Here is a 23,205-nt window from a genome sequence, read left to right as displayed (position 1 = left end):
CTTCTGAAACTACCTGTAATAGTTCTTAAGCACAGAGATTTGGACAGACGCTCTGAAACATAGGAAACAAGCTAGAAGAATGAAGCCTCGTGAAGTGCAAGCTGGCTCTTCACAGCAGGCAAGCTGGGTGCGGGCAGAGCCCTCCTCCACACATGCCTCTGGTGAAACCTCCTCTTGAACACCTCAGTAGACAGCGGATGCCAGATACCTCCAAAGCAAATGCTGTCTCAGAGAACGTTCCCAGTTTTGGCTGTACCCCCATCTTCTCTACAGTTAACATAATTTTGCCATTACTTCTGAGTTTCCATGGGTACTATTCAGCCATGAGAACCTGTGTCCCCACACATGCTTTAAGCCTTACCACAAACGCTGGTGTTCTCAAGGAACAAAGACATTGACAATAAACCCCTTATGAGCCCATACTGAGCAGAAGCTACAGATGATTTGTGTGTTTGTAAGAGAGAAATGGGCTGACATTTGCTCCCCTAGCTTCAGGACCATCTAATCTGGTACCTACTCCTTCCAATAGCATATAGTCTTCCCAAGTCCCTCCTTGTTTAATAATGAACAAGGAATGAGTTCAAAACAGAACCTCAAAAAAGCAGTAAATAGGAAAAGTTAGAGCAGGGGTTTCTCCTTGGGTAGCAGTAGCACAGATCCTTGCAGCTTACAGTGCATCGCTGTCAACACCTTTGACTCTCCCCTTGACTTCCCTCTCCTGTAAGATAGCTCGTTTTAAAACAAAGTAAATGTAGCGTGGTCAGCCCCTGGTGTTTAAAAATCTTTGAAAGGGAGACTGTACTGTTATTCTGAGGAACCTTGTATTTACACTGTAAAAAGTGAGGTCAGACCTCTCCTGAAGAGAGGCCTCTCCCTGCTGAACTCGCTATGAAGTGGAGCACAGCTTTACTGCCAGTTTTAGACTGCAACTAATGCAAACCAGCTGTGAAGCAGAAGTTTTTGAAAGAGACTACTCATTTTCTACTGAAGTTTTAGTTTTATGAATCTAAGGCATCTGAGTGACAGTTTGCTGAGAACACTCTTGCTCTCCTTTATTTTCTGGGACTTCAGATGGACTCACTATCTGTATGTCAAAGTGTGATCCACATTTCTCAAGTGTGGATTGAAATTTCCCCTTCTCACACATGCCATCACTAAGTACTTTAAAGAATCAAGCTTAAAATTAAACATGCCACTCTGCAAAATTCATGCATGCAGAGCTAACTATTGATGCCAAATAGATATTTATGGACTCATATTGTGCAAAGCATTTGACTCCGTTCCACACATCTTGGTCTCTAAATTGGAGAGACATGGATTTGACCAATGGACCATTTGGTGGATAAGGAACTGGCTGGACAGTTTTACTCAACGACCTTCAGTAAACAGCTCCATGTCCTAGTGGCGGCAGTAACAAGTGGTGTTCCTCAGGGGTCAGTACTGGGACCGGTGCTGTTTAACATCTTTGTTGGTGACACGGATCTTGGGATGGAGCACATCCTCAGCAAGTTTGCCAACACCACCAAGCTGTGTGGAGCGGTCGACACGCTGGAGAGAAGGGATGCCATCCAGAGGGACCTGTACAGGCTTGAGAGGCAGGCCTGTGCAAACCTCATGAAGTTCAACAAAGCCAAGTGCAAGGTCCTGCACACGGGCCAGGGCAATCCCACATACAAATACAGGCTGGGTAGAGAATGGATAGAGAGCAGCCCTGAGGAGAAGGAGTTGGGGCTGTTGGTTGATGAGAAACTCAACAGGAGCCAGCAGTGTGCGCTCACAGTCCAGGCCAATCGTATCTGCGGCTGCATCAAAAGAAGCATGGCCAGCAGGTCAGGGGAGGCGATTCTGCCCCTCTACTCTGCTCTTGTGAGACCCCACCTGGAATACTGCATCCAGCTCTGGAGCCCTCAACATAAGCAGCACATGGACCTGTTGGAGTGGGTCCAGAGGAGGGCCACGAAGATGATCAGAGCACCTCTCCTATGAAGACAGGCTGAGAGCTGGGGATGTTCAGCCTGGAGAAGAGATGACTCTGGGAAGACCTTATAGCAGCCTTCCAGTGCCTGAAGGGCACCTACAAGAAGACTGGAGAGGGCCTTTTTACAAAGGCACGTAGTGATTGGACAAGGGGTAATGGCTTAAAACTGAAAAAGGGTAGTTTTAGATTAGACATTAGGAAGAAATTCTTTACTGTAAGGGTGGTGAGGCACTGGCACAGGTTGCCCAGGGAAGTTGTGGATGCCCCATCCTTGGAGGTGTTCGAGGCCAGGCTGGATGGGGCTTTGAGCAACCTGGTCTAGTGGAAGGTGTCCCTGCCCACGGCAGGGGGGTTGGAACTAGATGATCTTTAAGGTCCCTTCCAACCTAAACCATTCTATGATTCCATGATATTAAATATGTAACACAAACTGGCACACAATTGAAAGAAATTCAGGCCTCTCTTGGAAAAAAAATTGACTAGATTATCCAGATATTAACAAGAGCCAAAATATTTCCAGCAGAAGAAAACATTTCAATTGATTAAATATTCAGATTTTACTTGGTCTCAGGCCAAGAGAACAATTCATAAGCAATTAATTCCACAAACATAAGCAACGTACATAATTAGTCCATTTCAAATCAGCATTGCACAAAAGAAATGCTGCTTTCTATTCATTCATTATTTGACAGCTGATCAGAATGGACTCTACAAAGAAAACAAACGCTCAGCAGTAGCAAAGAATTTCACTGCGTAGGTCTTTGGCCCCAAATTTATGTCTGTACTGAACTCAATACTGCTTTGCAAATCCTTGGCAAAGGAAAGTTATCCCAGTTACATAACTGAATTTTCCTTTGTAATGTAAAAAGTATTTTGTGGGTAGATGGATTTGGATATTAAAAAAAAAAAAAAAAAAAAAAGAGTGGTCAAATCTTTTCCTGCCCAATGACAGTATCCACAGTGGTCTCTGGCCACAGTTTTAACTGTTGTGCAACTTCATAGTTTCATACCAGCTGTCATTTTAGCAATAATAACTGAAGAGCAAGGCATTGTCTAAGAATTAATGACAAGCTGAGAAGAGATGGCCTGATGTGCAATAAAGGGTAACACATGCTCATGCGACCACAGGAAATGCTCTATAAGCTGGCTGCTATTGCTCCCTCTGCATAGCTGATGGTTTTCTATGTTAGCTAATGTGCTGGCACAGTTTTTTCTTTGTATTTTACATAGCTCATTAAATGACAAGTTTCTTATATTCTGAAGATTTCTCCCCCACCCTGAGCAACAGCAGTTTCCTCAACTGCAGTTAAGATGGCAAGCTGTTTTGGGCCAGAAGTTGAATATAATCTTTGTGTCTTATGTTCAATTTCTACTGAATAATACTTTGACCAAAAGTCTGAGCAAATCACTGAACTGCTAAATTGTCAGAAGACGTAAACTTAGAAAAACGTGTGCTTTTTACACAATACAATTCTAATATCTAGTCTAGGGTGCTGTTTGGGGATTTGGTGCTGTAACTGTACGCTTATATAAGGATGGACTAAGAAATGGCATAGACCTTGAAGCAACATTTATTTACCACCATTACAAACTTATCATTTTAAAGACAGAAGTCTAATGCAAGCTTTCACCTCCTCTTCCAATTCATAACTAAAAATTAATGGTATTCCCAGATTGGTCACATGCATCTCTCAAATATCTTCATTATGAAACAAACTAATTTTGTAAATGCAATAATGACATGAAACAACACTATAGACAGCACAGGTTAAAAAAAAAAAGAAAAAGTTACTCCTTCAGAGTAAATAAGTGAATACTAGATTTCAGTCTATTTGAATATTACTCAAAATCTGACAATATACTAGCATATCCACTGTTACATAGCAATTAAAATCATTATTTCAACCTATAGTACCTTTGTCATATAGCTTCATGTCATTTTTATGAGCTACGGAACTTGCCAATCCTATCTTTTGTATTTGTATATGTGTGCGACATTGCACTAGCTATTTGGCTTATAAGCCCTTCCACATTTAATTTATTTTCATGCTAGAAAAGCATGAAAATAGATTTCCCCTTATGGACGGCTGTTAAATATTTTTTTTTCTTTAGCACTTAATGACCAAAAGAATGTTCTATCTTTGTTCTTGCTTTTTAGTGGATTCTGTTCTCGCTCAAGAACCAGGACACCGTTGATAATTGGAGCTAAAGATGAAAAGCTGTATGCTACCTTGTTACACCTGCACCATCTGTGTTTGTAACAAAAACTAACAGACTTAAGAGAGCAGAATTTGGCTTCAGAAGTACCATGTTACTGACAACAGCCATCAGGGAGGTAAGGCTGCAACCCTACACATGTATCCCAGCCAGAGTCAGTGCTGGTACCAAAGACAGATGACAGCAACCAAACCATCATCAACTATGTTGGCACTTACTGAAGATGAACATTTTCCCCAGAGCCCTATGAGCCAAAGTATTTGTCACCCAAGACTTCATTTATTCCTTGGTGATTGGTGTAACGCACCTACAATGGGTGTCTATTTGCTGTTTGGACCATGTAACTCATAAATGAGGGGACAGCGAGGAGGAGTCACATACGCTGCACAATCTGCTCAAGGTTCACAGTCTGACCCACACATGCCCACCTGCAGATGTCTTCACTACGTTGCTCTGGGAGCTGGTTCTCAATGGAGGCAAAGAATAACTTAGTTATTTTATGTACTTGATCTATTACCATCTTACAATACTTGCAGATCTTAGATTAAGACAGTATTTTTTTTCCCCTCACACTTTAAAATATAAAACCAAGCAGCACATACTCCTGGAGATACCTTTACTTGCTGATCCCTTGCACGTCACCCTCTTCAAGATCTCTCTTTCAACATTTTGTCCTTGAAGTGGGGGTTAAGAGCTTGACTCTTAAAGTCCCCCTGAATTTGATTTTATAAAAATATGTAAATAAAAATTTGCCCGTTTCAGCTGGTTTAGCCCATCACCCAGAGTCCCTGCCTGGGTCAGCTATGGCGTGCCCAAAAGTACTGATGTGAACTTGGCAAAAGTCTCAATGGTTCTGGAGCTGGGTGGCATGAAGAGTTGCTTGCTCACATTAGGGAGACACAGCAATCACCTCCCCACCCCCACGTGCTGTGGCGTGGGAAAGCACTGAGCACACATTCCTCGGTAGCACTCAGCACAGGAAGGCTCCTGGCTTCTCACTCAAACCTTTCAATAGCACTCAGGAAGGTAAATAAACCGTATCGTCACGGAGCTTCAAACTGTTGCTCTCATAAGCAAGGAGAAGGGTGGAAATATTTGTTTACAAGAGGAAGACTCATTTACTCCTCCTCCCTTTGCCTTGGAGTAAGCACCTGCCACTTGCAGAAACTGTTTTCCTCTGTTTTCTTTTGCATTAAAGGCTTAGTGAGCTGGTTGAAATGAGCTTCCTGGCATAAAAATCTGAAGAGAAGTGTTTTCACCTAATACCATAGCATTGCCGTAGGGAACATTATCTGAAAGCACTTTGGGCACATTCATGCTCATACACACATGTATGAAGTTCCTCCCAGCCCGTTTTGGTACAACACATGGTTGTGTCACTACTGGTTGCAAGTGTAACATTTTCAAGTGCAGACACACAACATTTGCTTGTCTAAACCTCTTGATTGAACAAATGGGCCATCTTAAAAACTTCAGTCCCAAGTGAGTCAAGTTTGCCTTCTCAAACAGCTCAGATTCTTCTAAGCTAACACAAAGCACATGTGGAATCTGTGTTCTGGGGAAACAGAAAACAGCAGAAACCTAGACAGGAATACACCGAATTTCCATGGCAGCAAAAGAAAACACCAGTACTTTGTCAATAGTGGTGTTATAGCCATCAGTATCTAATCATATAGCGGTTAGTCAGGAGGCAGCACGGCTGCTATTGCTTCGGGAGAGGACAGACCTGGCACTTCAGCCTATTGACAAAGCTGTGACACTCCAGTACCTACAACTGTTGGTAACTGCAAGCCACAGTTTTACTAAAAAGAGAGCATTTCCACTGCTGACAGTGCAACACAATCTGAAGACAAGATTGATATGTTTAAGGAGCAAAATAGAAACCAAAAACTGAACTCCTGTTAGCAGTAGGACAGATGAAGCTCATAGGACTAAAGGTGACAAAAAAAAACCAAAACACAACCATAGCCTGTGGTTTTTTTTTTGTTTTTGTTTTGTTTTGGGTTTTTTTGTGCCACATTCAACCCAGGTGTCTCCAACATGTCCCATGAGGGATTCAAGCCATCAAAAAAACATTAGTATTAGAAATATGTGCTCTGACAAAACTGGCATGTGGAGTCTCAGCAGAGGGTCACCTCTCTGTCTTCAGCTTTCTTAAGTAATTTCTAGAATATAATGGGTTTTATCCTGTTTCCCAGTTTAGGATTTTATTTGCTCTCAGACTTAAAATTGAGGTGGATGTGTCTGTCCACCTCTCACACCTAGGGTGGAGAAGAATTGAGAGAATTGACAGTTTTGCCAGGAGGATATCTAAGTGTAATGACACAAAAGGGTATTTTGCCTAGAGGTTTTAGGTTTTTTTTTTACCCCCAGCAATATCAAAAAGCAAAGTGAGGGACCTGATGTCTCTCTACTTCCATGGCTTCTACAAGAACTTGGGAAAGCCACGCAATTCCTCTTTGATTTTCCAACTCTTCGAAAATTTGAGGGAAGGACAAAGCGAAGGCAGAGCTGTATCCTAGTGTGCATTCACCCTCCCTCCAGCGAAACAGCCTCTCAGGGAGGACATAGTACAGACAGATTAGCACTGCTGCTGGGAGAACTGCCACAGTTGTACCAGAGTCTGGACACTGTACTAGCGAGTCTGGATACGTATAGCCACAGCAGGAACGGGTGCAGCATGTTTAGCCTATGTGGCTGATGGGCTTCCTGACTCTTCCCATTCACCAGCACCTAAATTGGGCAATTTTAAACTACTTGAGGTATATTCATTTGTGCTACTGTCACATCTTTGACAGTAATGAAGCCATTTCCTAAGAAACAGCAAGAATATTTGCATTTTGATCTCTTGGAAATGTTTTTTTAATGCATGAGTTCATGCACTCAGGGCAATTCACGCTTAAACTTTCAAATGCAGGTGTGCTGAGGTTTAACAGAAGACAAAATCTGATCTTTACTTTTTACTATTGAAGTTTGATACAAACACCAAAGCAGACTCAGAACATGAGACCTACAGGTGAGGAATGAAACTGCACTCCCAGGGGACTCAAGGTGGAGGCACAGAGACGGAGTGACATTTTAAGGACATAATGTCTCAGAATATACTCATTATTCTTGTATGTAAAATGACAGATAAAGCTGAAATGGTTATGCGATGGTTCCTCTCGTCTGCTATTGTTGCACTAGAATTTATCATCATTCTTTGCAGGATTGCCTGGACAGGTGTGTTTACATTCAGATTACAGAGAGTACAACCAGATTTTAGTAATCATCCAATTCATGCTTAATGACTCAGCAATTCCCAGGAAGATATATAAATAAATAAAAATCAACAGAATTCACAGAGATCAGGAACAGTACACACTGGAGGAAAAAGCACATGGAATACCAGTCAAATAATGAAAACCTGCCATATGCAGTTCAAGTTTTTGACCAGCAGCACCAAAATGCTCAAAGAAATCAAATACCATGCTAGAAATGGACTAAAGGGAATCACAAATGAAATTCCACCATTTTAATTTACTTTACACTTCTTGGCAATTCAGATTTAAACCCTTTCTTGACTTGCTTGGAATTGGCAAGTCAACTTTCAGTCTCTTGAGAGTTGGTGTTTCATACAGCTTCTCAAATGGAATGACAAGAACTTTAAGTTTTATTTTTAGAAATAAAAGTATACTTTGGCCTTCCTGCTTGTACAACAAAACAAAGTGTTATAAAGCTACAAGCACAAGGCATGTCTTTGAATCCTTAAGGGAATCCAATTGATTATTTTATAATCAATTATTATTCTGACAACAACAAAACAGTTGTTCTAAACTTAATAAATCTTAGCTCAGTAACCTTGAGGAAAAAACAGCTGCTTTCAGCTCTGCTCTTCTGAACCTTACCTAGTCTGTAGGTAATTAATGATGTTGGTACTTTGGGACTTAAAACAGGCAGATGTATCTTTGCAGGTATTAGTTATATGTTACCACTAAAAAAAAAAATATTTTTTAGTATCAAGGCACCAGCATTTAAAAAAAAATAGTGGAGAGAACATATACCAGTTTAACCACAGGGACATGTTCAGGACAGCATATAGCAGAAGCATAATACTAACATTACTGGCTGCAGGAAGTGTAAAACCACCTTTGTTTTGCTTCCACTCAGAATCTAGGAATTCACACTAACGCAACAATCCCAGGTATGCAGTCAGAAAATTAATTAAAAAAAAGAAAACGGTTTCTGCAGAAAGGCAAAGCTTATACTGATCACATGTGAAGTTTTGCTAGGGTACACTAGCACTAAAACTAGTACCTCAGCCAGAAATTAACTCCTTGATGATCAAAACAGCTCTATGAAGACCTACCTCCTACTCTGACTGCCTATACCTAAGCTTTTCATTGTAATTACAAATGAAGAATTGGTCTGATATGGGGGTATAGGATTCTGACTTCTCACAGCACGTCCTGCAAGGCACCAAGCTGTACTCACCATGCATCTGGTATGTGTACGGTGTTTGTCCGGCGGTTGGAGTACTGAAGCTGGATCCATAGCTAAGAAACCCACTCTGTCCTGGGGAATGGCTCAGACTGTCCTCTGTTTTGATGCCTTTGGGGCACAGAGTAGGAACCAAGAGCAGAACGTGAGTGTTTGTCACATAAAGGTATAAAAAAGCAAGTTTAGGAATTAATAATTTTTCAGCTAGATTTTGACTTAAATTATTTTTTTCCTACACTTCCTTTTTTTTTTTTTTTAAACTATCTGCATTACCCGAACAGGAACAGGTCTCTCTAAAATAATAAAGTAAATTCATCACAAATAATATTTTTGTCAGCTACATCCTGTATCCACACCCAAATGAACTTTTGCTAAGATGGGGAAACAACCATAATACTGTTTTCAAAAACAACTTATGAACAAATAGTTTTGTTTTAGAATTAAACGAACTCTGACTCATGAACATTCTGAATGGTTATCAGATGCAAGCAATGATTAACAAAGCAACAGGACCTTCAGCAAAACAACATCAAGACTTCTGTTCTCAACAGAATTAGCTTTTACTTGCATTATATTTTCAGCTTTGGTAGCAAAATATTTATTGGCAAGTGATACAGGAGGGTTATCATCTATTCAGTGAGATATAACATACAGTTCAGGAACAATAGGTAAGCCCTGAAGCCACAAAAATCTTTTCATTACTAAAATCAGGCAATTAAACTGACAATTTACAGTGGGAACAGCAATAGTTGAATTAAACATTGCAAGATGAAACCTTTGCTGGTAGTGAAAGGGGTTGATATTTTATTCTGAGATGCTGCTGAAATCGTACAGCTGTATTATTAAAACAAACAGCTGAAAGGTGCGTCTTATTATGAACCCTTTGGGCATGATCCTTCCCTCCTTCGGATGCCTATTTGCACAAAACAAAAAATGGCCATTGGACACACCCCGAGTGCTGGGACTAAACAAAGACCCTGTTGATGTTCTGGCCTTGGATTTATACACTTCCCAGGCTGTTGTCATCTTCTAGCACTTGTAGACAAACCTGCCAAAATTGCCAAAGTTGAATTCACATGACTTTAACCAAATATGCTGTTTTCTAGCTTAATGACTTAAAAGCAGCAAGTCTGCATTTGCTCAGGTTGCGAATAAGTTCTCCCAGATAATGCTTTCTCTAATAAAAATCACTTTTAGCTTTAGGTGAGAATAACTGCAATGCAATTTGCGTACAAGTTAGCAGTAAGATGACAATGCTGCATTGTGAAACGCAGGACGTTTATTTGGATAGTGAATGAACATGTGCTGGTGCAAGAGTACGGCTCCACTACTGCTGGGGAAGCAAAGGGATTTGCGAGTGTGCGTAGAGAAGCTGCTTTTCATAACATCCCATGCTTTTCAATTACATCAGCACTCCGCATGCAAGCATTCAACCTACCCCAGCTACAATTAATCTTCATCGAATGGGCCTTTTTGGAAGTCTAAAAATTGTTGTCAGACAGCGAAATAACTTAGCACCAAATTAATTTCCACACAGTGTTCTGTTTTGTCTAGAAATTGGCCGAGTTTTATTTTTGTGCCTAAAAACAATACTGCTTCATTGTTCTTGGTTGTCAGCCAGGTGGAGTTTTTCACATGCTGTGTTGAGTATCTTAGAGAGGGTATATGGGCTGGGGGAGGGAAATCGCTGTTCAAGGATGCTAAGAGGTCATCCACAGGATTTATAAGCAGCATATGGGCCTGACACATGTATGCCCTAAAGACTCTAGGCAGTAGCAAATGGCTCTACTATCACCTGCTCTAACAGGACAACTGTTCAGAGTTTGCCTTGGAAATCAGCCAGCTGATGCAAACACACAAGTAGCTCCAGGAAAGGGTCGCAAAACATTCCTCTCATCATCCTGGTAGAGCTTCAGCTCTGCCAAGCCCAATTCCCTGGCCTTCCAGACTCTTGCATTGAATTTCCCTTCAGTAAAAGCCTTGTCAATGGCTGAGTGAAAGTTTATTGTTGGGAAGGGATACAGCGTTTGCCAAGCAAACAAAGGTGTTTAAGAGCACAATAGAAAACAGGACCGGAAACAGAACTAGGAAGCCATTTTAATGCTGCAAGACTCAGCACTCTCAGGATCAGCTGGGAATAAGGAGCCCAACGCTTTCTGTTAAAGAGCTATACCTAAGCAAGGGCAGTATCTCTTTGGAGTGGAAAGAGCTTCCCAGCTCCCTCAAGAGCTCAGTATTTCCACGCAGAGCTTGAGGAAACCCTTAACACTGGGTTTACCAGGCATTTTCCCCCTCAGGGGTGCTGGTTTAATTAGTCCCCTGCATGAATCCCCCAGTTGCTCCTGCCCAGCACCATCCTCCCACAGCTGCTGGAGAGGCTGTGCAGGAAAGCAGGAAACAAAGCTGACCGGGGTTAGAAACGTTTACTGCATCCACAGCTAATAAACATCCATTTAAATATGAACCATCTTCCAAAAGCAACATACTTTGTATCATTTCACCCATGCCTTACTCTGCCCTGTGTCTTGGTTCTTCCGTAATAACATACGAAAAAAGTTTTTCTTAAAGTAGCTTGTATCATTGAAAGTCCAGCAAGAATCAAGGAAGGCGAAGTGTAGTTTACCTAAATATCATATTTGCTACAAGAGACTTTGTCTTGGCAGTGAGTCACGGGAACACTCACCAGCTACAACTCCTAAGTGGCACATCCTACTGAACCTGAGTTTCTCATGCTGTCTCATACCCTACTACTGACTGGCTCCAAACGTACCTAATTGTAAGATCATACCCAGAATATCAAGAGCTGATAGACAGTTCAAAGTAATCCTAACATTTTTAACAAAGTCAGATATTCCAATAAGCCTAAGAAGAGAACATTGCCGAGACAGATATGACCTTTCATTCTAAAGCTTAAGACTTCAAATATGTTTTTCTAGGAGCAAGAGGAAGATGTCCTCAAAGGTAACATGACATCAGAATACTCACTGTAGGAGGGTATGCCATAGGGCTGCCCCGGAGGAGGATAGGCAGTGTATGCAGCAGCCTGCTGGATTCCCGCACTGTACTGAGTCTGTCCATATGTTGCCATTGTTGGGAAAGATGGAACTGTCACTATATGGGGATAATGTCTATTCAGAAAAAGAGAACAGAAGGTCTAAGGCAATAGTTACTGTTCGTGATCTTCTAGAGCACGCATAGAACATTTCTAGACATTTTGATAAAATAATATCTGAAGCATGACGGTGAATATTTTGGGAAATCAGAACTGACTGGGGCAAAATTTTGTTTCACTATATAGTTCCCGATACAAGCTATTAAGTTACCTAAATGTATGGGGGCTTTAAGACTGGAAAATATATGCAAGTTAAAAAAATAAAATAAAATCAACACCAACTTTTCATGTTTCATTTTGAGTTTGCCAAACAAGCGAGCATCATGGGAAGCCTCTGACATTTCAACATACTGTTCTGTGACCACTCATAAACACAACAACAATATTCAAACTGATAAGGTTTGGATTCTCAGGGGTAGGAAAGTACAGTGCATAGGACCTCAAACCTTCTTTCACTCTATACCTAATAAGATTAAGAACCAGTTACTTCATTGGGCCAGAGACATGCAGCGAAACAAGTGGATTGGCTTAAGGTGAATGCTTTTTAAGGTGACAGAAGTCTGCACAAAACGGCTGTTCAGCAAAACACAGTTTTTAAATTACAGCACTCGGCATGAGCACTCACTTTGTGGAGTACAGATGGAGAGGACACTGTGGTGCTGCTTTGCTGCTGCCTGGAAAACAAAATTAAAGGGTCTTAGATTTTCATCATGTTCTGTTCTACGGCCAAGCTGATACCACTGTTTTTACCACTACTGGTTTGAGAAAAATATACAGGAATTAGAAGACTTCGTTTTTAGTGAAATCTCCACAAACTGAAGTAGGTAAGAAGGCTATTCTCCACTTAAATACAAATACAGATTTAGTTTTTAACTGAGGGTGATACTGATTGATTGACCTACCAGTTTCTTCTTCTCATAGAACTGATATCAATCATGAAGCTGGACTTTGGTAGGATGACTCATATGCTAAAGGCTATAAAAGCAACTACTGTGATTATGGTGATTTAAGCTCACTGCACTTTTTCCCCTTTTGCTTTTTTTGGTACTCTCCTAGATCATGACTCACTTTCTTCAATGTTCACTAAAATATATCAAATAAAAATAAATATTAAAAATAGAACATTGTAAGTCTGCTTACTCTTGAATTTTTTGAGTTAACTATAAGCTACCTTATTGACCTGCCAGCAATGAAAATATTAAACCAGTAGAAAAATGTATCACACAGGTTATATGTGTAGGATGCCTTCCAATGTACCAAACAGCTGTGTCCTGCAACACTATCAAAGAAAAATGTGCCACCATCTTTATTTAGAGATAAATTTAGGTTTAATTGATTAAAATAGAAAGAAAAAAAAATTAAATTAAAACCTGCGAGTTGTACTGAAAACATCATACCTAAATGCTACCATGAATATTACGCAGGTTGCCTCCATAATGCCATCCAAATTTTGCTTCTTGGTTCCTGGCTGGAGCTGTTAGATGTTATTACAGCACTATAAATGCCAAAACACCCTCACAATCATCAATGACATTAGGCACAACAGATTCAGCCTCTATATTTGCTTCATCAATGAACACACCAGACTAACTGCACCCAGCTTTTCCACGCAGGGAGAACATCAACCATCATGTTGTCTGCTGATGGCAGCATCACCATTCTCGACATTGGCTGCTGGCATCTATAGTATAATTTGTTACACAGGATAGGAAATATCACACAATCTTATGAAGATGGTCTCTCAACTGCAGGTGTACATGCTGGGTGGAAAGGGAGATTCCTGCAGTGCCCCCGATGCCTGCACAGTGCTACCATCGGACAGGAAACATCTGCAGTGCTGTTCCATGCATTGACATGGACGTACCCGCAATGCTGTAGATGGATATCTTCAGTATGAAGTTGCCCAAAACAGCACCACTTCATTTCTTCAGCCGTTTGTAAATTGGTGAATTAAACAGTTAAAGCATCTTTTATTTAATGAAATATGCAAACACATATAAATCCTAAATACATGAAAATAGTCCTATGGGTTTGAGTAACTTGTTATGCCATAAACCTGGAATGTCCAAAAAGGTCCAACATGCTCCCATATGAAATGTTTGTTCTTCCCAATTTAACTCTGTTTTGAAATTGTTCTTTCCTACACAACCCTTTTCCACAATATTTACATGGCTTTATCATTTTACATTATAACATGGAGATTACACCAAACTTGCCCAAGTACAGCCACTGCATTCAAATACACTTTCATCACCCACTCTTTGCTCTTCGTCCGCCAAAGTGCTTTCCTGTGCTATATACCTCTCATTGCACCCTCCTCCACAACAAATTCAAACCTCATGCCCTTTCTGATCCCCCCTCTCCTAAGTTGTCTCCCAGTTGTGCCAGAGCTCTCCCTCTGGGTGAATGCAACCCCAAAACACCACAGAAGGGCAAACTGTGTCCTCTTCCAGGGTCCCCTGCAGACACTATGTGCTCTGAGCGCTGACCCATTTGCAAAAGACAGCTCAGGCAGGAAGAGGGTGTGCCAGGGGAGGGACTGTGCAACCTATACAGCCCTAATCACTAACAGAATCACCCTCACCACTGACAGAAACAAGACCATAATAAGGACTCCTCCTTCACGCTCTTACAACCCTGAGAAACACCTTAGAAAAGTAAAACCCACCAGCAACCCTGCCTTCGTTCCTTCACCTATAAAATGTGGGTAACAGTAACCTATTTCCCAAGAAACAGGCACAGAGGTCTAGTTTAAAAAAAAAAACAAACAAACCAACCCAAAATTTGACAAAGGATAGTGGTATACAAATGTACATATTCATTTACACATACAGATATAGAAAAAAATATTGTTTTTAAATCCAAAGCTCAGCTTACCTCACTCACCTTCAAACTCATTATGAAAAAATGTCTTTGACTTACCTGAAAGAAAACAGTTTAGAAAATTTTTAGACAGTGAAAATTTTTTGTCACACTGTTCCTCATTACCAAACAGAATTGCATTGAATACATTTTTTTAGCTTTTATTCATTTAAATCACAATGCCTTTTACATTTGAAAAACTGCAAAACAGACAGTTTGAGCATAAGCTTAATTTCTTTTCTCTGGAAAATATTACATTTTCAAATTTTTTATTTTTGAAATAGGCAAGTACAGAATAAATACATTTGCCAAGAATGCCAAGTGGGGATTTACTGTGTGTGAATATGCAATATGCTACTGTCATTGCCAAAAGAAGGCAAGTTAAACCTACATGTGTTTCTACCCAAAAAGTGTAGGATTACAGGCAAAATATGCATTTGGAAATTGTATTCGTATAATTGCACGTCATGATAAGCACCCATGAAAATAGCAAGCCAGGCATCTCCATGGACATCTACATCACTAAGTATTGCAACTAGACTTGCTAAAATTAAAACTATATGTGTAATACAGAGCATATATTTGTGTGCATATATGGCATTAAAAGCTCTGGCAGTCTGAGACTTGATAAACACACAAGCATTTTCCTGTTCGTCAAATTAACAAGAAGTATTTTCAAGGGAAAGAGCATAATCTTGGTAGCACAGGGGATCATTCTGTAGAAAAATAACCATAATATTTCTATAAGAAATGTATCAACATGAGCTGTCACTAGCAAACTGGTATCCAACAATACAAGTGCTATGTTGGCTCTTATTTATATCGCATAATAACAAATAGTTCCTGCACCAAGAAGTTTACAAAACGATGTATTTAAAAATCATTTCTAGCTCTAATCTTTTCTGCAAACACATACATTCAGAAGGATGTTTCCTTTAGATTGTTATCCCTTCGACTGTTCTTGTAAATAGGCAGTTATGATGTACATGATTTAATCATGCAATTTCTAATGCCTTAGCAAACATGCAAGCAAAACATGTCCTTGGCTTCTAAGAGCCTATAAACGAAGGGTTAAACATACTACTAAAACATAATAGCCAGTGCTTTTTGCTAACTCCCCTCCAACAGGAAGGCTGACAGATCCTGACCGCAGCAAACAATAGCTGGGATTGTACTAGCAAGAACTAGTTCAGCTGCATCACTTGCCAATAATTTTTTTAGCAGATTTAACATTCTTCTGTTTCCTTCACTTGACCAGTATGATGGGGGGAGAAGGAGGAGGAGAAGAGCAGATAAATTTCCATAAGAGCCTTAACCACTGAAGGAATTTGTCCTTGGTACCTGCCAAATGTGAAACTTCAGACCAGAGGCCAGCAGGGCTAACCATTTGGACGTGATAGCAATGATCTCAGAGCGATGTAAATTGGGGTGCGGGGCTGCTTTGGCAAAATGTTTTCTGGCTGCATGACACATTGTTGGGCCTGGGAGCCCCCATGCTCCCCAACAGTAGCAGGACAGCCATCGAAGCACAGGGCTCACGTTCATGCCACCACTGGGGCTCTAGTGTGGTTCAAACAAAAACTATCAGCTCTACACAAAACATTGTTTATACCTGTAATTATTCCAGTGGAGCAAACATATACATGCACATGCGCATATGTATGCACCTACTACTCACAGATATATATCTACATGTAGAACATTTCAATTCCATTTACATGCAAACCATTGCTGAACTAAAGGATTCAGACACAATTGGAGCATCCACAAAAAAATAGTCAAAAAATCTCAGCAGCTCACTATGCTGCAAAACTAATCGGCAGAGGTAGAGGCCTTGCATGTGGCCAGTTCCCTTTGGTTACATATATATTCACACATTATGTTAAAGCCAGTAAACAGTAAGCAAAAGAGGCAGCCTACCTTCTATGTCATCTGGAGCTGTGGCATAAATGTTAGAAAGGTTAAGCTTCAGTCTGTCAGGGCACTCTCTATTTACAGTCAGGCTGGGTGATATCACTAGATCTAGCATTTCCTTATACCTGAAGGAAAACAAAGGAAAAATATAATTTGTTCATTAATTATGCATGCTCACTAATGATTTAATTTTTTTCCCTAAGAGTATAAATATTAAAGCTGATTACCTAAACCCAGGCTTCATATAAATTCCACATAATAACATTCGCTAAATTTTTCATCAAAGGGAAATGCTGAATTAAAATGAAGTACGTGCTCCCTTGGAGATTACACCCATCTGATGAATGCTTTCCCTTTCTTCCTGGATTTTGGCATATGAAACTAAATTTCCTTACCTCATATCCCATCAGAGTGAGAATGTACACACCAGTGTCCAGTCTGCAGAACAGACTGTTAAGGGCTGAAAATGAAGTTGAGGGCAGTTAACAGCATCATCTAGTCTTACAAGATAATAAGGTTAATACTGGTGATAGGATCAGTTTTCCAGGGGACACCTGAACCAGGCACCTAACTACAATTTCCTGACCATTAGGTGGCAGTGAGACAAGGACAGTCCCTTTCACATAAATAACTTCATCTGATTTAACTGAAAATTTCAAACGAACAATATAAAGGACTTGAGTCTCCAAAGAAAAACATAATTGTTTGCGAGTGCACACAACCTACTCTATAATGAAAGCTTACAAACTCTGCATTACACAGACAGTTCAGAAAAGAGAATGACTAAATCATTATTTCAGACCCTATGCACAACATGAATAGGTCTATCCACCTAAATACCACCATTTTCGATATATGTGTCTAACTCCAGCTATACAGCTTTTCAGAAGTGGGATCCGAAGACAAATGCTTGAAATAGAGCTGCTTGCTTCCCTTGGAAGTGTTGGATGTTTTGGATGGGTACAAAATATGGTATTAAGTGCACAGATTTGCATACCTACATTTGCAAGTTTGGGTAAAGAAAACTGGGTGAGTACAGTAAGGAAACTGTTACATTAGATATCTGCACAATGGCTTTTATGCAAAGCAAGTTTCCTGGATACCCTTACCCCCATAATGTTCTGCCCTTGTTTCGTGTGCAACCAATTCCTGCAGCTGGAACTCTGAAGAACCCACTGGCCAAAGAAAATCTGGAGCTAAATTTGTCAATTAATTGTATTTATTTTTTTAAAATACACACAATGCCATGGAGACCTATTTGAATTTTCTAAGACTACACCAATGTATTTTGCAGCTTTGGTTTCAGGTCCAGAACAAATGATGAAAAGAGGAGGACTCAAAGATGCTATGTCCTTCACTTTCTGCAGCCGCATAGAGTACGTCTTCACTTCAGTCCCCCGGAGGCTATGGGGCGGAATTAGGGCTATTAGGGAAAAGCATAACTGTGCTCTTGGACAGAGCAGGGCCTGGGCAAAAGCAGATGGGAGAGAGGGCATACGGTGGTGAGTGGATCCAAGGCGCCTGGCTGCAGCCTGCATGGGCTCCCGTTTCTGCTCAGCACTGAACACGCTACCTGCAAAGGCAGCTGGCACACCCCTGCTCTCAGGCTGGGACCTATTTGAGCAGGACTACAAAGGTAGCAGATGGCACAGCAGCAACAGTCCAGTACCAATCCATAGCACACCTACAACATCATGAAATTAAAGACAGCAGCACATAAACCTGAAATCTTGACACTGAGTTTCTGCAATACTAATCTACACACTTCTGTGAGAAGCAAGAAGGTTTGTTTTGATCTTCTGTCTAAATACCGCTGTATGATTTTACCAGCTTTGAGAAATAGAGAACAATAAACCACATACTTTTTATATGAACCTCACTAATCAATTTTACAAAGCCTGCAAGTCCTCGTGAGGGAGAGCAAGTATCATTATGAACAGGCACAAACCAGATGAAATATTTTACCTGTGACTGAACAGCAAAGACCAAAGCTGAGTTCGTTTTCACTTTCCACACCTAACAGCTGGGAAGGCACTCTGCCCCAGTAGAAGCAGCATCCATCCTCTGTGAATTTGCAGAACTGCCAAAAATAGGTTTGAAGCAGTATAACCATGTACAACGTTCACAGCCCCAGTTTTCCTTTCTCCAAACAGTATCTGGGCTCCTCTTGTCTGCCTCTCTTTGAAATCCATGTGGGCATATGCATTTTCACCACCAGCATAGCCTCAAGTCTAGAGGCTGGTAAAGGCTTCCTGATTATGTGCCATGAAGGAGACCTTAAGTCAGCAGTAAATGACCAATGGGGTAGAAATACTGTACTCTGAACCCAACACTTGTGTGGTCCATGCTCCCCAAATGCTGTGTGTTATAGATTTGCTAAGAAAACAAGACTAGCATAAAAATCAGCATTGCTTTACAGCTGGAGGATCTTTGTCGCTAGTGGGCCTCAAAGGGCTCCACCTTCAGACGTATCCCTGTAAGACAAACACAACTACTGCCTCCCCCTCCCTGCCTTAGACAGAGACACAAAAGCACAGGAAGATGGAAGGAAGAATGCAGGTGCACAGGGGCCACCAACTGTGCCCGCAACCACTGTCCATACACGGAAACGCAACAAGGAGTCAGATTTGTACAAGGACACAAAACACAGTCCCAAGCTGTAAAAATTCCTCGCTAAGTGACTCAGTCTAATGGCAGATCCAAAACAGCAATCCTGGACTCCTGACCTAACCCTAAACAAAGTACAGCCCATGAGAAACTTTACTCAGTCCTAATAGCACTGGAGCAAGTTATGATCCAAACTGGTACCTGCAGACAGAGGCTTTACTGAAGCAAATGTGCATCCACTTCACAGGCAGTCTCAGGCATGGGGGATGCAGGCAGATGCCTCGGAGCCACAGGCTGTCAGGTAGTATGGGATGGTTATGGCCCTTCTGCACACTTTGCTTATGTCAGAGGAAAAAGATTTTTCTTCTGAAACAGCTAATCTCACTCCTTCCCTGGTACAGCCAGGCTGCCGCAGAGAAGGGGGTCAGGAAGGTTTTTGTGGTGCTTACTTCTCAGTGGGGAGGAACAAGGTCTCTCCTACAAGCAACTATGGCTCTAAAAGCTCTCTTAAAAGCAGCAGGCTGGGCATGGGCTCTTTTAACAGAGGAATTACTTTATTCAAATCCATCAGCACCAAATTAAATTTTGTTTGCATGGCTGAGAAGTCAGGGTTCAGTTTTATACCAGGTTTTCCTTTCCACTGTAAGCAATATCTGATTTTTTTCCTCCTTGTTTCCTTAATTCTATACCTGAATTGAGGAAAAGTACTGCTGTCTCAGATCCTGTCAAGCTGGGGATGTTCTACATTGTTTCTCAGATAACACATGCCCTTCAGCATAATCCAAAACCCCATCATTCATGACACTGCCCAGACTGTTGCCAAGTGAATGGGAGCAGATGTTCAAAGGGAAATGATCTTTTATAATGATTAATGCACTTTAGTTACATCATTGTTCAGAGATTTCATTAGCTACTCTCTTGACTGATGATTTTTCTACTGGTTTTGTTCTGTTCACTTATGTATTCACAAAGTCACAACACACTTCCCTGTATTTGTCCTATAACATTTTCCTGGTTTTTTGTTTTTGTTTTTTTTTTTTTTTTTTTTCTTTTTTTTTTCAGCTTCCATTTTTCTTTAGAGTATGTATTAGTTGCATGTACAAACAGGTAACTTTTCACAGAAATGCCTGGTTGTGCATGTCATGTATGTGTTTGCCTTGTTAGTGGCTTTGCCTGTTTTGCACGCACCATTTACTGATTTGTTCACGTGCATTTCTGGCTTATGTACCTCTTCACAAGAGTTTCTGAAATCCCAGTTTTAATGATGGCAATCTAGAGAAAATCTTCAGTAAAATAATGAAACTGGGATGGTATTTAGCACACGCTGGAGTGCAACTGATAAAAATATCAGGTATTTGTTGGCTTGCTTTTTAGAGCAAAAACATTTTCTGGTTTAAGTAATGTACAGTAAATCAGTAATAAAGTTTGCCAAATATGAGCTTTTATTAAAACCAGCGATGGCAGCATCTAGCACGTTGGGCTGACAGACATCTGGAAGAGCTTTTGGTTTCTATAATTAAGAAGAACCTTGTGTGAATTTGGTGCTCAGCTTTTCCATTAGAATCCCCTACTCAAACCCCAATATCTTGCCCTCAAGGGTGGCCCACAAAAGCTCTGTCAAGAGCAGAAACTTTTCTCTTTACTAATGTTTAGGAAGGAAAAAAGAAAGAGAAAATTCTTTTTCAGTCATTCTGGAGGTAGGAATGTCAAATTAAACATTTTAAGGTTTCAAATTTTTGATCGAGGTGTTAGGGTAACCTACAAATCACATCTTTATTACACTGATGTTTTGAAGGCACTCATCCCAACTCAACTCATCCCAACTCAACTCATCCCAACTCAACTCATCCCAACTCAACTCATCCCAACTCAACTCATCCCAACTCAACTCATCCCAACTCAACTCATCCCAACTCAACTCATCCCAACTCAACTCATCCCAACTCAACTCATCCCAACTCAACTCATCCCAACTCAACTCATCCCAACTCAACTCATCCCAACTCAACTCATCCCAACTCAACTCATCCCAACTCAAAACGCTCAAACCTGTGCTGAAGATCAAACTAGTGAGCAATACTATCTCTCTCCATCAAAGTACTCAAAGATGGGCTTAAGTGCAATGCTGAAGCAGGACCCAGTGTGCAGACTGAATCAACAAGGTGCTCTGGATACCGATGGTGTTGCGAACTGGCTGGATAATATTTTAAAAAGATAAACCAGGAAACCACCATGGTGTTGCGGTCACATGTAACCACACAACATCCCTGCCCAGCACAGCTGAAAGGCCAGAAGGCCTTTCAAGAGACGAAGACAACTCCTTCCAAAGCTTGGACCTCTGCTGCTCAGGTATAATCTAAAGCATCTCTCAGTCTGCTCTAGCTTGTTTTTAGCATCCTCCCCACAACACACTAAAGGCATCATCTCAGGAGAGTGGGCATTTCCATCCTCACTGTGGAGGTAGTGGACTTGTTCCTGGTAGTCAGTGCACTTCACTTGTGTCCACTCCATTTCTGGGTTGAGAAGATAGTATTCCGGCTTCAATACACACAAGTACATGAAGTGAAACCAACATTCAGAAGAGCACTTCCGGGGCACTTTCAGTAAATAAGACACTTGGGTAGTAAGTAGTGCCAGGGTAAACTCAATGGCCAAGTGATGAAGAGATTTCAGAGGGAATGTGTGCAAGGAAGAGCAGAGCATTCGCCCCGTAATGACAGTATTCTGTAGGAGAGCATTTGTGCAACAGGAGGTTGATGGTACAGTTCAGAAAGGACGTAACAGGAGTAAAAGACAGCATGGGTGAAAAAAGCTAGCACGGTTGTGGAAAAAATAAAGACAATGAGCTCTGCATCTGCCATCAGTGGAGGAATCGATGAGTTCGGAGCCCTGCAGAATGAAGTAGGTGAGAAATGAAAGACAAGACTCCTGCCCTTGGGAAAAACCTGCCAGATCTTACAATGGGAAAGACAAGTTACTTTAAGGGAGTAAAAAATTGCGAAGAAAGTTTGTCCATGAGGGGAGAGGCAAATCTAGAAATTGCTTTCTCTGCAACAACCCCATGCAATGATCTTCTCAAGAATTTTTACTCCTATCTGGCTAAAGGCCAAATACAAGCTTAAACCACTAGATCTTCCTAAACATATGCATATGCCAACACAGAGCCCTAGGCAGGAGTGGTACAAGCCAAGTCCTCTGCTTTCAGCTTTGCTGGGAAAGGGTGGAGTAGGGACAGAGATTGCAGCCGAATTGTAAGAGTAACATTTTTGTCTTGCTTCCATGACTTTATCTAGTTTTAATTACTTACTGCTTTCACCTTTATTCTTCTCAAAAAAACGGTGCAGATTACTAAGTAAAAATCTGCAACTTTATGACTCCAGTGCTACTCATCATAAAAAATAAGACAGTCTGACTCCCCACTTTGTTTCAGAAGTGAATTATTGAAAGGTAACTGCAAAAAAAGTGTGAAGATGGCTTTCTCAATCTCCAAATCAAAGAAACAAATGAAAAATCCCCCTAATCCTAAAACGTTTGTCTTTCCTTCATTCCTAGGGAATACAAGATTTGTTGTAGTTTCTGTCCACATGGGTAAGATTTTCAAAAGCACCTGCTATGTCTCATTAATTTTCATTGGGAATTAAGACTTCTACTGTTTTAATTTCTTGGGAAGCATGGCACCTTAGCCAGCTTTGCCAGGACTAACAGCTTGCAAAATTACGCTCCCCATTGTACTCCATTCCTGCACAAAAATTAGGAATAATTCATAAGCAGGGAAAACTCTATTATCTTGCAGCCACCTTCCAGGTGGTATAATAATAGGGAATCTCCCATACTGAAGATTTTGGCTACTTCTATCCACAGATTTCAAAAGCAGAGGAAAGTAATTTCATTTCCTCTCTCGGTACCTTCATCCTCGTGCTGTTAGGATGCTTTCTCGCCATCTATAATAGGTCCTTTGTTTCTTGCATTTCAAGAATGCTTCAGCAGGTGAAAACCACAATGCTATTTTCTCTTATAATGAATCTTAGCTCATTCA

At 40.8% G+C, this 23,205-nt stretch overlaps 1 protein-coding gene across 1 annotated transcript in view; it reads right to left on the bottom strand.

Annotated features, from left to right (window-relative positions):
- The window catches only part of EYA2 (EYA transcriptional coactivator and phosphatase 2), a 126,073-nt gene that overhangs the window by 44,398 nt on the left and 58,470 nt on the right, over positions 1-23,205 (bottom strand). Inside the window, exons 2-5 of the mRNA XM_082491333.1 lie at positions 16,569-16,687; positions 12,412-12,460; positions 11,660-11,802; positions 8,669-8,785 (exon numbers count right to left, since the gene is read on the bottom strand). Of these exons, the coding sequence (XP_082347459.1) occupies positions 8,669-8,785; positions 11,660-11,802; positions 12,412-12,460; positions 16,569-16,677 (418 nt within the window). The 5' untranslated portion in view covers positions 16,678-16,687. The remainder of the gene's footprint in view (positions 1-8,668; positions 8,786-11,659; positions 11,803-12,411; positions 12,461-16,568; positions 16,688-23,205) is intronic.

This window comes from Vanellus vanellus, assembly GCF_965231255.1.
Source record: "Vanellus vanellus genome assembly, chromosome: 15".
Lineage (NCBI taxonomy): Eukaryota > Metazoa > Chordata > Aves > Charadriiformes > Charadriidae > Vanellus > Vanellus vanellus.
The sequence above is the reverse complement of the archived record's forward strand: the minus strand, read 5'-3'. Positions and strand labels throughout refer to the sequence as shown.